At 44.5% G+C, this 15194-nt stretch overlaps 1 protein-coding gene across 1 annotated transcript in view; it reads right to left on the bottom strand.

The window, feature by feature from the left end:
- The window catches only part of mdn1 (midasin AAA ATPase 1), a gene marked incomplete at its 5' end in the record, with an annotated part of 79840 nt that overhangs the window by 51550 nt on the left and 13096 nt on the right, over positions 1-15194 (bottom strand). Inside the window, 17 exons of the mRNA XM_080019069.1 lie at positions 1229-1361; positions 2005-2143; positions 2378-2512; positions 3047-3188; positions 3663-3809; positions 4898-5106; positions 5745-5923; positions 7063-7214; positions 7851-7958; positions 8526-8673; positions 9466-9579; positions 10417-10525; positions 11147-11291; positions 11799-11902; positions 12481-12692; positions 12818-12878; positions 14459-14607. Coding sequence (XP_079875195.1) covers positions 1229-1361; positions 2005-2143; positions 2378-2512; positions 3047-3188; positions 3663-3809; positions 4898-5106; positions 5745-5923; positions 7063-7214; positions 7851-7958; positions 8526-8673; positions 9466-9579; positions 10417-10525; positions 11147-11291; positions 11799-11902; positions 12481-12692; positions 12818-12878; positions 14459-14607 — 2386 coding nt within the window. The remainder of the gene's footprint in view (positions 1-1228; positions 1362-2004; positions 2144-2377; positions 2513-3046; positions 3189-3662; positions 3810-4897; positions 5107-5744; positions 5924-7062; positions 7215-7850; positions 7959-8525; positions 8674-9465; positions 9580-10416; positions 10526-11146; positions 11292-11798; positions 11903-12480; positions 12693-12817; positions 12879-14458; positions 14608-15194) is intronic.

Genomic DNA, 15194 nt, shown 5'->3' with positions numbered 1-15194 from the left:
GATGAATATCTATGATAAACATATCCTTTGTGATGGCTCAGAAGCCTTCGGTAAATGAAGATGAAGTGGAAGACGGAGTTGAAGTTGTGTGAGTAAAACATTGTAAAGTAAAAGGTAAAAACAAAACAATTATTTCACATTAGTCAATTTTTTTGTCTTTGGCTTTGAAATTATAACAAGTAACAACTGTGCGCGTAAAATAATCAAATTTCATGTGTATTTAAACCCCCTGGTACCTGGTGTGTGTGTAGTAGTGTGTATATTAATCCTCCTGGTATCTGGTGTGTGTGTGCGTGTGTATATCCTCCTGGTACCTGGTGTGTGTGTGTTCGTGTGTGTATGTGTGTGTATTTTAAACATCCTGGTACCGGGTGTGTGTGTGTGTGTGTGTGTGTGTGTGTGTGTGTGTGTGTGTGTGTGTAAAACCTCCAGGTACCTGGTGTGTGTGTGTGTGTGTGTGTGTGTGTGTGTGTGTGTGTGTATGTGTATGTGTGCAAAACCTCCAGGTACCTGGTGAGCGTGAGCGTGTGTGTATGTGTGCGTGTAAAACGTCCAGGTACCTGGTGAGCGTGTGTGTGTGTGCGTGCGTGCGTGTGTGTTAAACCTCCAGGTACCTGGTGTGTGTGTGTGTGTGTGTGTGTGTGTGTGTGTAAAACCTCCAGGTACCTGGTGAGCGTGTGTATGTGTGCGTGTGTGTGTGTGTGTGTTAAACCTCCAGGTACCTGGTGAGCGAGTGTGTGTGTGTGTGTGTGTGTGTGTGTGTGAAAAACCTCCAGGTACCTGGTGAGCGAGTGTGTGTGTGTGTGTGTGTGTGTGTGTGTGTGTGTGTGTGTGTGTGTGTAAAACCTCCAGGTACCTGGTGAGCGTGTGTGTGTGTGTATGTGTGCGTGTGTGTGTGTGTGTGTGTGTTAAACCTCCAGGTACCTGGTGAGCGAGTGTGTGTGTGTGTGTGTGTGTGTGTGTGTGTGTGTGTGTGTGTGTGTGTGTGTGTGTGTGTGTGTGTTAAACCTCCAGGTACCTGGTGAGCGAGTGTGTGTGTGTGTGTGTGTGTGTGTGTGTGTGTGTGTGTGTGTGTGTGTGTGTGTGTAAAACCTCCAGGTACCTGGTGTGTGTGTGCGCGTGTGTGTGTGTGTGTGTGTGTGTGTATATATATGTGCTAAACCTCCAGGTACCTGATGAGCGTGTGTGTGTGCGTGTGTGTGTGTGTGTGTGTTAAACCTCCAGGTACCTGGTGTGTGTGTCGTACGGGCCTCAGGCCTCCCAGGAAGTCTGACGTCTCCATGTGGAGGTGGCAGTTTATGGAGAAGAACTTCTGTCCTGCCAGAGCAGCAAACAGCTGGCAGACGGTGGTCTTACCACATCTGGAGAACAATCGGAGCAAAACATCAGTTTAAAGAGCATCGGATGTTAAGGTGAGGGGAACCCTGAAACGTCATTTTATAAACGTAAATTTAACGGGTCAAATAAATGAATGAATATAAAACGAATTAAGACAGAGACACAATCAATGAGACAAGAACATGCCTTCAAATCCCTTCACGGAGTTGAGGAAATTCTGCAAAATTCTATCAGAGCGTTATTCTATACATTCATAATATTTTCTGATTTTGAGTGTTCAAACAAGTCTGCTCTTTTGGGTGAACTATAAGAATCGACTCGAGTCCAGTTGCTTGAAATCATTATAAATGATGTTATTTTGTAGTGGAAAGAGATTCCAACATAAACTGAATGTGTGGATGAGCTCAAACAGCATCATAAGGCAAAATGTTTCACGGAATTTGATTTTATTTTTTATTTTTTTGTGCTGGAGTAAGAGCAGGACGACTGAAAACAAACAAAATCTCCAGCACGAGTTTGGAAGCACCAACAGAAAGATAAAAACACCTTGTTGACATCAAGTAAAACTGCTTTGTATCATTAAGGACCGTGCCAAAAAACAAAATGAAAGGCCAAACTCCTGCAGACAGGGATTCTTTCTTTTCTCGTGTCATCTCCAGGTCTCACCCCGTGTCCCCGACCAGCAGCACCGACTCTCCAAACCGCAGCGCTCGTCCCACCAGCACGGCCAAGCGCCGCATGCCCTGCGTCCACACCACGTGGCGGAACTCCTCCGGGACGCCGGCGATGCTGTCGATGAACGGGCCTGAGCGGGCGGCAGCGGAGGGTTACCCACTTAAATATTTTAAATATATACAGATATATCAACGTTTTTACATATATCAATGTTTTTACATATATCAAGGTTTTTAGATATATCCATGTTTTAGATATATCAATGTTTTCACTTATATCAACGTTTTTAGATATATCAACGTTTTAAGATAAATCAATGTTTTTAGATATGTCAACGTTTTTAGGGTCTGGTAGTTCCACTCACTGAACTGGCTGGCGAGCTGCCCGCTGGAGAAGAGGCTCTCTGGGTTGATGCTCCTCTTGAAGTGCTTCTCCAGGACTGACTGGATGGTGGACACCTCCTCTGGCTTCCTGACGCGGCACGCCAGCAGCATGTAGCCTGTGCAGGGTATTTTATATTTAAAAACAAAACTACTGTGTCAGATATTCAGACTTTAAAGTGTCCTCTCCTGCACGCAGTGCACAACAGAGCTAACATCATTATCTGTTATATTATCATGAATCATCCATATTCATCTGATTGACTTGAATTGATCATTTGAGCTGATAGTTATTGATCATTTTGTAAAATTGTTCGATTCTATAATCATCATAAAGATTCAAGCACATTTTTGGGGGAATTCTAAGCCATTGTGAGAAGGTTGTGATCAATTAAATGTGAATTAGGTTCATTTCCATCAGTTATTCAATGTTACATGGTTCATCTTCATACAGTGAAGGTGCATTATTAAACTATTAACAACTTGAAATGTCACAATTGTGACAGAACTAGAGTGAAATATTTTCAAAAGTTTCATTTACAAGACTATTCCATATACAAATTTGAGGCAACTTTGGAAAAACTGACGTTGCTCCCAAAAAATGCTGTATAAGATCAAACGTGAGTGAAGGGAGGAGCTTCCGTCAGCCGCACCGTCGTCCGCCAGGTGCTGCAGCCAGTCGCGCTGGGCGTCGCCCTGCGTCTCCAGCCGGTAGCGGTCAGCCCAGCGGAACAGATCCCTGAGCGTGATGAAGCCGTGCTTCCCAGCGAACACTGAGGAGCCCCTGCGCAGAGACTGCTCCGCACGAAGCACAAAGAAAACACATTAACAAAGGATTATGGGATGGAGGATTTGACAGCAGATATACAATTCTGGTGTTGTCCTTTAAAGTGGTAATCCGTGAAATCATTTTGTGAGTAAAAAACTTAACATAAACATGCATATTTACATATTAATACATATTGATAATTCATTTGATCTTGGGAAAGGTAAACATTTGAGCATTTAAAGTAGCCATTCCATGTATTTGCGTTATGCGTGTGCTCCTCTCTGTGCTAACTGCACTGTTGGTGGCAGTGTCCGCCACCCGGCAAAAACACAAAGATCAGGCACAAGAAGAAGAACTGAAAATAAGAACTGAGACTTAAAGACGAGGGCAAAGCCAAATGTTTGGAAAAAAAGAAGGAGCTGCGGGACGTCCGACCCATCCGACACAAACAATGTGACGGATGTTTGACTTGAGCGGAGCAGAGAGGCTGGCTACGTCACCTGCAGGTCCTGCATCACCCGCACCAGCTTGGAGCAGTAGGACGGGGGGAGGCTGCAGCGCTGGTGGAGGATGCTCTCCAGCTCGTCGCTGGGAAGCTCGTCGAAGTGCAGCTCCACAAAGCGGTTCCTGAACGCCCGCGACAGAACCTGCAGCGAGCAGCAGAACGGGCTCTGCACAGGGCTGATCGGGAGGATTCTATTCCACAAACACAACTCAACCCGAATACGAAAAACACCTCACATGACTGTGACCTGACGTGGGCCAACGGGACATTTCTCATGTCAGTCGTGAAAATGCAGTTAAAAAATGATTCTTATCCTCAATCTGTTGCTTTTCAGCCTCAATGTGAATTTACAAAAGCACAAAGTTAGTGGTGCAGCTTCTTAATAATTAATAATTAATTATTATTATTATTATTATGTAATGAAATAAAATAAGAACAAAAGTCATATTTTCTAATTGTGGTTGTCAAAAACTGTTAGGATCTGAAAAACAGGCTCATGGCCAAAAATAGTGAGAAGCGCTGTGCAGGACAGTTAGTTAGGTTAGGTATGTTAGGTAGATTAGATGGGTTAGGTGGGCTGGGTATGTTAGGTAAGGTTGGGTAGGTTAGTTGGGTTAGGTATGTTAGGTAGATTAGGAAGATTAGATGGGTTAGGTGGGTTGGGTAGGCCATTTGACATGAGTAGAAAACTTTGTTGTTTTGGGCTTTTCCGCCATTTTACAGCGGTCAATAGATTCAAATAATTAATCGACATTAATCACTTGATATTTGTGTCTTTAATCATCATTAATCACAATTATTACATTCACTCAAATTTGACCCTGAAGAAAGATTGAACATTTAAAAAGCGCTGCACTGAGTTTCAATGAATGTAAAGTGTTAACTTGGACAGCCCTACTCCATCCATCACCCACCTTCCATCCCTCCATCCATCACCCACCTTCCATCCCTCCATCTATCACCCACCTTCCATCCCTCCATCCATCACCCACCTTTTATCCCTCCATCCATCACCCACCTTTTATCCCTCCATCCATCACCCACCTTTTATTCCTCCATCCATCACCCATCTTCTATCCCTCCATCCGTCACCCACCTCCCATCCCTCCACCCGCCACCCACCTTCCATTCCTCCATCCATCACCTACATTCTATCCCTCCACCCGTCAGCAGCCTTCCATCCCTCCACCCGTCCTTCTAACTATCTCTAGTGAAGCCCATGTTGCCTACCTTCCTGCCCCCGTAGAGCCCCGGGGGGTTCTGGGTAGCGAACAGCATGAACCTGGGGTGGGCCCTGATCACCTCCTGCGTCTCAGCCACGAACAGCTCCCTGTTGTCGTCCAGGAGGCGGTTGAGCGCCTCCAGGACGTCAGTGGGCGCCAGGTTCAGCTCGTCCAGGATGATCCAGTATCCCTTGCGCATGGCGTCGATCAGAACGCCTGCGGCAGCGGGGTACGATCCGTCACGACACATTTATCACATTTCTTGGAGGCGGGCGGGGTCCATTTGTTAAATCATATTTCCCCTCATATTTACATATTTCCGTCTGAATGTCAAGGACATTTTAAGGCAATGTTAGAAATGTCACAGCAAAGAGAAGAGGTTCTGGGTCCTTTATTCTAAACCATGTTTGAGTTCTTCCCCGTTTTATTTTTTTTTTTGTTTTAAGATTTATTTCTTTCATTTTTCATTCAAATTCGTTTTTGTGATAATGCTATAATAATGGCATAAGATGGACAAAAAAAAGAGAACTACATTTGTACTCATTTTAATTATTTGTATCGTCTATAGTTGATTAATCATCAACTGAAATGTCACGATGTGAAAGCTCTACTTTTTAATTGGGAATTTCTTATTGTTAAATGTAGTTTTATTATTGGTGTGGGTTGTTTTATTGGTTTGTTTTTTAGTGCTGCTCTTATTTTTTTTAATGATAAGGAAACTTTATCTATACAGCATATTTTGTACATTAGAATGCAACGTGCCTTAACATGTAAATAAGATGGCAAAACAAATAAATAAAAATATAATATTTGATCTTGTTTTTCCTGGGGGAGCCTGAAGCCAGCTGTCTCACCCTCTTTGAACACCAGCTTCCCTCGGTCGTCTGAGGAGTAGCAGCCGATGTACTCCTGGATGTCCGTGTGCTCGTGGTTGTTGATCCTCACACACTGGTTTCCGGTGGCGGCCGCCAGCCAGCGGATCAGACTGGTTTTGCCCACCGAGGTCTCCCCCTGGAGCAGCACCGGGTGGCTCCTGGGGGCCGAGATGGAGGGAAGGTGAAGAAGGTCGTGTGTCAGAGAATGAAACAATGTGGATTTCTGACATCACATCTACTCGTCCCTTGGACTCAGTGTACAGATGGAAGCGCTCTGTCGTTACTGCTTCTGTATTGATCCCTTTTATCACATGTTTTGTGTCTAATGCAGTTGAGAGGTTTGATTTAAAACATATTCCATAAACTATTCTCTTAAATATCTACATTTATCTTCTGAATATTTGCAGGTGTCGGGCCACAGATGAAAAGGAGCTATCCTAAAGCAGCACTATGTAACTTTTGGGATTTGGGCTCCCTACAGTTTCTTATTGCAATTGCACTTTTACACCACGGTAGTAAAACTCTAGGTGTCCAAAAATTATTCATTTTACTGGACAAATATGAAACTTATCGGTCACGTTTCAACAACAGTCTGTCCCAAACGCAGATATAATGTCCTCCTAGGTTCCAGCGCATCGGCACGGACCTCAGCGCTCCTGTGGGGATCTGGCCCCTGCTCCCAGTGCAGGTACCAGATCTGCTCAGCCGAGCAGATCTGGTACCTACACCGCTAGGTTTGCTTTGTGATGAAACAAACCCCGTGGCACCACCGCCCTGTCTCATCGGCGCCGCAGGGAGGTGGAGCCGCTACGTTTTGTCTGAGCATTATTACCGGACATTTTGACTGAAAACGTATACATTTATAATTATTATTTTTTTATTAATTTTACCAGGCAAAAAAAATAAATAAAATGAATTGACCGGAGGCAAGCATCAAGGAAGTGACGTAGTTCTGTAAAGCCGAACACACTTTTCCTGCGGTTTCGACCTGAACACAGAAGTTACAAAGTGCAAGAACAGGTGTGAGAACCGTGATTCTGTTATTTTAAGGTAAAAAAGTTACATAACGTTGCTTTTATAAACATGTTTAACGTTGATGAATCTGCATTTGTGTGTGACTAATAAATAAGATAAAAATCAAGAAATACTGTAAAATATAAAACTATGACACCAAGAGTCAAGTTGAACAATGTGATTTTCTGAATTTCTTTTTTGACATTGAGATCCACAAACAGAGGAAAATGGACGACATGACATAGTTAAGGGTTAGAACAAGGCGGTGGGTGGGTTCTCCTACCCAGCGGACACCACCCTGGCCAGGTCCCTCAGGTTGAGCTTGACGGAGGCGGTGAGGATGTAGCTGTGGTCCAGCGCCGGCTCCATCTCCCCCTGGGAAACCCAGTAGCCTTCCATCTGCACGCAGAGCCGGCCCGGCGGAGCCGGAATGGGCTGAAGAGGAGGAGGAGTAGGAGGAGGAGGAGGGACGGTGGGTGAGGGGGGTACATACACGGAGGGAGCCATTTTGAAAAGTAAATACTGTTTCTGTTTCATGCAGAAGCAGATGTACACAGAACCACGCTCCGCTGCAAACACAACATCCCAGAATACACCGGTCATACGGATCACAACTCTCACTTGTATCCGTTTATTCCATTGAAAAAAATAAAAAATAAATGTATGTTAACGCTCAATTCAGTATAAACTGAGTAACAGTTTACTTGAAATTGAGTTGATATTCATTATCTTCGTATCAAATTGTCCGACATTAATGCTAAACCACATCTGACAGTTTAATAAGGATTCAGCGTTCATCACACTTCCTGAATGATGCTTGACACAAAGTTGAGGGTTACATAAAAGAATAAGGTTATTTAATATCTTTAATTTGATTATATTTACCTCCACCTTTTCTCTTTGCACCATTACACAAAGTGACACAACATTCAAGATGTATGCAGTGAAACGTCACAACACCGGTGACTACGCACAATAAGCTCTAAAAATACCGAAAACACCAAAAAGTGCATCACGGGAAAACAACGTTCCCTGCAGCCGAGCCCGCTCAGCGGCCCCGAGACCCCCTACCTGCTTCAGACACTTGGCGCTGCCGGCCAGGAGGTGCTGGCACACCAGCTTCTGCACGGCGGGGTGCGAGCCGCGGTCCAGCTGGGTGAGGAAGCTCAGACAGAAACCCTGGGGACGCAGGACGGGTATGATGTCATACATGGTGCATGAACGTACTGTGACCTCACGTACGGTGGAGCACAGTGTTAGGAACCATAGAGCACTGGCACAGGTTTTTATTTGGGGTTTTTTTGACAATAATTTCAGCGTTTGTCAGGAATACAATCAAACTGAGGCCAGCACACAGGAAGGGTGGCGGTGCAGTGTGTGCACCGCCACTTATTCAACAATTCTCTCCTTTTTAGGTATGAAATGACTCTTTATTCTCTTTTAACGTAAAATATTATTTCTGTCAAAAATATAGAAATCATTTGCAGTTTTGGACTCTTGAAACGTCCAGATTAGGAGTGAAAACAACTTTGCACACACACACACACACACACACACACACACACACACACACACACACACACACACACACACACACACACACACACACACCCACCCCCCCCCCCCCCCCCCCTAGGAATTAAAGTGGACATTCCTCAAACATTTAACATCAAAAGACAAAAAATTTGCCTAATTCTAAATACGACACAACAGAATATTGTGATTTGAAGGTTTAAACCTCCTCACCTCATAAAGCGACCTCTGCAGGCTGCCGCAGGGGTTTCCTGCCACGTACTTCAGGGCGCGGCAGAGGGTCCTCAGGCTGTAGTGCGGGCGGTGTCCCGTCCCGTCCACCAGCCGAGATCGGGAGTCCTTCCGGATAGTCAGGTAAAAGCTGCAGGGAAACACAATCAATCAATTATTATTATTATTATTATTATTATTATTTCTATACAACAATGTTGTGCAACAATGTATTATATTATAATAATATATTATAATATGTAGCGGGCCAGATTTGGCCCCCGGGCCTGCGGTTTGAAACCCTGGTTTAGTATAATAAAACATTGCGGGTTGATATAGACAATAACAAGTGAAATTTAAAAACTTTCACTGGCTTATTCCAGCACTACTGATCTGAACATAAAGGCTAGAAGTCATGTACACTTTAGTACAAATGGTACAAAAGTTTGAGTAAACATAAGAGCCTTATTATTTAAAAATGCTAATCTGGTTCCACATGTTTTCAAGAGTATAAATCCTTTGTGTAGAATCAGGATTTAGTTCAATGACACACCACGTACGAAAAATACAATTAAATAAAACTAATCTGAAATGTTGAATTTGTCAGAATCTGCAGCAGAAACAGCTGCACCGAAAAACACAACCACGACGTGTTGTTCAGGTGTGAAGCAGGACGAGCTTCCAGGTGTGAATGAACACTGAAAACAACGATTTAAGCTTCAGTAATCTGTCTTACGTCAGCCTCTTACAGACACAGGTGAGACAGGTGACACCCAGACAGGTGAGACAGGTGACACCCAGGCAGGTGGTGACACCCAGGCAGGTGAGACAGGTGACACCCAGGCAGGTGAGACAGGTGACACCCACGCAGGTGAGACAGGTGACACCCACACAGGTGAGACAGGTGACCATCTCGAGGATTCCCCCGTCTGCCTGCGCTCACCTGATGATGCCGTGCACCACGTTGCGGTGCGGGTGGAGTCCTTTCAGGTAGTCTGACACCAGGACGCGCAGGTCGCCCTCGCTCTCCAGCTCCTCCACGTAGAGCTCAGTAAAGCTGCAGGAGGTAAACACACTTTAATGAGTCACCGTGGTGCTCGGGTTAGGGTTACATTCTGTTGTTTTCTAATTCCTTGGGATAGACACTGGATCACAGCGCTTGTTTTGTCTCGCCTGCGCTTTGTTTTGTTTTTTATTACAATGTCGATTTTTACTCTACTTCTGCCTCTTTTTCCTCTTTAACCAAATGTTCTACTGGTTGTACTGTATTTATTATCAGCAATAAATAAACTTAACAAATTAACACCGCTACTACTACTCCTAAAGATAATAATTAAAATCAGAATAATAATCACCTTCATTGTCATCATAGTCAGTAGAAGTAATAAATATGACAAGCTAAATTATAGTAAAATGAAATAAATGTTTGCTAATAAATGTTCAAGACCACTCAATAAAATAAAAAGATAAATATTAATAACAGCAATAGCTGTTTGGATTGAACCCTGTTTCTTATTCATGTATAAATATAATAAAAAAATAAAAAAACACTTGATGAATATTAACACTGCAGTAATATAATTTAGCACTTGTACATTTTATATTTTAAATGTTCTCTTCCATATCTCTATATTCTACATTTTATATTCTACATCTTTACATTTCATATATTTCTATATCTTTACATTTCTATATCTTTACATTCTATGTGTATATTCTATATCTTTATATTCCATGTTTTTTTTCCATATCTTTATATTCCATATGTTTATATTCCATATCTTTATATTCTATATCTTTATATTCTATATCTTTATATTCCATATATTTATATTCTATATCTTTATATTCCATATCTTTATATTCTATATCTTTATATTCTATATCTTCTGACCGGTTCCTAACGCCCAGAGGAAGGTTCCTCTTCCCAACGTCCGTCGCTGGGTTCATGCAGGCAAAGAGACGGAAGTCTGGGTGCCGAACCAGCGGCCGAACCAGCGGCTCTGCAGACAGACAGGCAGACAGACAGACAGAATGAATTAGAAAAGGCCAATTCAAATCTAACTGTGATGACAAACTCAAGCTTTCTTAAATCTCCATTACTTTCCAAAAGACTGAATAAAACTGTAATTAAAATATATAAACATCACATGAAAACACAATAAAATGTATTTTGCAAGTCAGATTGATGTCGTTAAAGCCACTTTAACAAACAACTTATTGTGTAACTGGGTGAAATGACTTAGTGAGTCATTATGAGGAGAATTAACTTGGAGATCATGTCTTTTTTTTACCTTTTTGAATCCTTAAGAGATCCATAGAGAGTTAATGTGTTCCGTGATTCAAAAATTGTAATGAGAATCTCACCAAGGATGTTTCACCGAGCCCGGCGTCGAGCCCGGCGTCGAGCCCGGCGTCGAGCCCGGCGTCGAGCCCGGCGTCTAACCCCGCGTCTAACCCCGCGTCTAACCCCGCGTCTAACCCCGCGTCTAACCCCGCGTCTAACACAGCGTCTAACACAGCGTCTAACACAGCGTCTAACCCCGCGTCTAACCCAGCGTCTAACCCAGCGTCTAACCCAGCGTCTAACCCAGCGTCTAACCCGGCAGCGTCCCGGTTCGTACCCGTGTCCCCGCGGTCCAGCAGCACCAGGGACCCGGCCCCGCCCTCCAGGAGCCCACTCAGACACTCCAGGGTCTCCGCTGCCGCCAGGTTGATCTCATCCAGGAGGATCCACTCTCCCTTCTTCACCGCCTGGGCCAGCGTCCCCTGGGGGAGAGCGTAGGACGGGGGGGGGGGGGGGGGGGGGGAGTCAAAAAAGGCCAAGGGGTGGAGCGGTTTAGGAAGCACCGACTGGATCGGCGCGATAACGGGTTTAAAACGGGGAGACACTCAGAATATTCATATTGTGTATTTTGGGTCACGACGCACGTGAGAAAAGATGTCAATCATTATATTGGAAAGAGCCAAACTAACACCCATGTTTCCTACGTGGTTTTTCATGCACGATCTGACCAGTCTTCTTTGACAGTGTGTACAATTTATTGAGAAATAGTTTCTATTTTCATATTCAGATTCTCCTCCCCGCACCATCTTATTTGTTTTTTTGTAGGATCTTTGTCAGAGCTTCCATCCGCCATCATTCTAAGAGCAGCTTCACTTGAAGTTGCTTCTGGGGAAACTTGGAATCAAGAACACTTGATGTGTTTTGGACAATAGAGGGTGGAGCTGGTGCTTTCCAAACTGAAGTAAGCGGTACGGGGGGGGCGCCTTTACCTCCACGAAGGCGAATATCATGGCCGTCTCACAAGCTCTGATCTGCTGCTGAGTCTGACTGAGTCTGAGAGCCAACGACTCCCACTGCTCCTGGAGGAAGGCAGCTACACACACACACACACACACACACACACACACACACACACACACACACACACACACACACACACACACACACACACACACACACACACACACACACACACACACACACACACACACATTAAAGGCAGCAGTGTGTGTTGCAAAACTTCCTGATGATTTGTTCATTTAAAATGTTGTCAAAGTTTAATCATTCAAACAAAGTACTCCCATAACTTGGAACATTTGGTTCTGCACAGTATTACTTGTTTTCAGTGGTGTTTTAAAGTTGTGGCTGATCAGTGTATATGTGTGGTGGTGGGGGGGTGATTTAAGCACCTGTCTTGGGTCTAGTTAATTAGGCCCAGGATCAGGGGTGGCTGTGCACCTGTTGCTCATCAGAGCAATTGATGAGCACGGGTTAAATCACCCATCCTGACACACACACACACACGGAGGAGAGCCCTATCATGACGTTTCCATCCGCTCCATCTTGTGACATCTTGCCACTCTCTTCAGTAAAATGGCCGATCTTTAACATCATCGCCTGTGTCTCAGGGGAACTGCCACAACATGGATGTTATACGGACGCATCTCCCACCGTTGGACTTCTCCTGCAGTTCCTTGGTGAGGGCCGACTTGCAGACGTGGTCCATGAGCTTGAGCAGGTCCTGCCAGCGCTTCCCCCGGAAGCAGGTCTGCACATGGCCCAGGAAGGTCAGGTTCTGCTTCCTGGAGTAGGTCTGCGAGAACAGGTCCTCGAAGGCCTCGCGGAGCGGCAGCAGGATCAGCTTATGGTCCACGGGTTTGTACCTGAGACAGGAGGAGGAGAACATACCGACAATTGACACCACAGACTGTTTTGCTAACCGCCGCCGGGACTTGTCAAGCGTGCAAGATTGAGTCATTCTCAAAACGTTCTCCAGATTCTCATTCACCCTCCCAGCAGGTCTGCAGTGTCGCTCTGCTGGTTCATGTTGACGACCCGCAGCCGGTGTCCTGGAGGAACGGAGAACAGGAGGTTCAGAACAGAGGAAACACCAGCAGCACTCCTCTACAGAAAGGACACCTATATTTATTTACAATACAGCTTTCTGCCATGATAGCCCAAGACCTAGAGGCTACTTTGGGACCTTCTAAACACAGACGGTGGCAGAATCTCAGCCTTAGTACGACTGGATGTCAGTGCTGCATTTGACACGGTCGACAAACAACATATTACTAGAAAGACTGGGCAAGTGTGGGACTTTCTGGCACAGTACTAAACTGGCTTGAATCCTACTCAAAGGACAGGGACTACTTTGTGTCTATAGGTAATCACACGTCTGAGCGGACAGAAATACATGCAGAGTTCCCCAAGGCTCCATTCTGGGGCCTCTTCTGTTTAACATCTACATGCTCCCACTGGCTCAGATTATGGAAAACAACAAAATATGTTATAATTGCGTAGACGACACACACATTTACATAACCATATCGCCAGGGGATTACGGTGCAATACAATCACTGAGCAAGTGCATTGAACAAATCACCGGGAGCCAAGTAAGAACGACTACAGGTCAGCGCTCAGCTTTAATCTGTAATGTTAAAAAGCACACCTGGATGTGGGCAGCCACACTAAAACAATGACGTCAGCCGACTATCACCTGAAAAACAAATCAGGGACTAAATGACTTATGTCTGAGCAGAATTTAGACAAACTTTTCCCCTTTCATTTATCTTGAGCAGACTCTACTACTGTGACGGTGTCTTTCCAGGTCTCCCTAAAACATCCATCAGACAGCTGCAGTTGACGCTGCTGCTCGAGTCCTCACTAAGACCAAGGAAGTAGATCATATCACTCCAGCTCTCACACCTCTACACTGGCTTCCTGTCCGTCAAAGGAGTTCATTTCAAACTCTGAATGGTTTGGGGCCCAAATACATTTCTGATCCTCCGCTACGTTATGAAGCATCCAAAGCTCTCAGGTCGTCTGGGACAGTTCTGCTTTCAGGCCCCAAATTCAAAACTTAATATGGAGAAGCAGCGTTCAGTTTTCATGCCCCACATATCTGCAAAAAAAAAGGTAGATCTGCTGCAACTCTCCCCTCGTTCAAATGAACGCTGAAGTCTTTTGTTTGCCGCTGCCTTCTACTAAACATAATTTGCTTTTGATTCATTTCCTGCACTGCACTGTAACTTTTATGACTTGATGTTATATTATTACATTTCATTTAGCAGACGCTTTTATCCAAAGCGACTTACAATTATTCAAACACCGACGGACGCAGCCATCAGGAGCAATTAGGGGTTAAGTGTCTTGCTCAAGGACACTACAGCATGCTAGCAGGAGGAGCCTGGGATCCAACCAGCAACCTTTAGATTACTAGACCACCAGCTCTAGCACCTGAGCTACCATCCCCACTATGTTATGCATTCTAGGTAATTCACCTATCTAATTGACATTGTATTCAATGCAACCGTTCTAACATTGTCTTAAAACTCACCTTCAATTTGGAAGAAAACATCATTATGGAATCAAAATCTCACAAAAATACTGCGATCTGCTCATATAATTGCGATCGGTGTAATAACCCGACCTGTGATTCCGGCCAGGTACTGCACGGTGGAGGTCTTCCCAGTGCCGGTCTCCCCGACCAGGAGCACCGGCTCCCCCTTGGACACGCAGACAGCCAGCTGCTGCAGAAGAACGGCCGCGGGCCGCGTGGCCGCGAACGTCTGCTTCTCCCTGGACAAGGGAAGCAAAGCACAGATGAATAGCATGGAACTTTAGACGCTCACATGGATGGATTTTGACTTGAATTGATTGGGCGGATTACCTTAAACGTCTGCGCTAATCCGTAAAATTAGTTTGTAAAAATAATCTCATATTTGATGCCTCGTTTAGTTGCCACTTTATAACAAACAGCCATTTAATGTATTTTCTTTTGTGATGTGCTCCTCTGTATGCTGTTATATGCTGTTTACATTGTTGGTGGCGGGGTCCGCCACACACACAAGAAGTGAAAGGCAGCCAAGGTGAATCAGCTAAAGCGCTGCAGCTAGTTGTGGTCAGTAAACTGTCGATAGGGATGAACACTCGCAAAAAAGAACCAAAAAATATCCACCCCCCCAAGTGACAATGAAAAAAAAAAAGAATCTAATAAAAATAAATGGATCAGAAGGGAAACAAAACAGATGGAATTCTGGGACTTGCAGTCCAATGCACCCAACATGGACGATCTGATGGATCGTCCTTTTGATACATCTTTTAAGCATCGAGGGCTTTAAAATGTATGTTTAGGGTTTTTAAAACGTCCGTGTTGGTAAAACCTC

The sequence above is a fragment of the Zeus faber genome, assembly GCF_960531495.2.
Source record: "Zeus faber genome assembly, chromosome: 2".
In the NCBI taxonomy this organism is placed as follows: domain Eukaryota; kingdom Metazoa; phylum Chordata; class Actinopteri; order Zeiformes; family Zeidae; genus Zeus; species Zeus faber.
The sequence above is the reverse complement of the archived record's forward strand: the minus strand, read 5'-3'. Positions and strand labels throughout refer to the sequence as shown.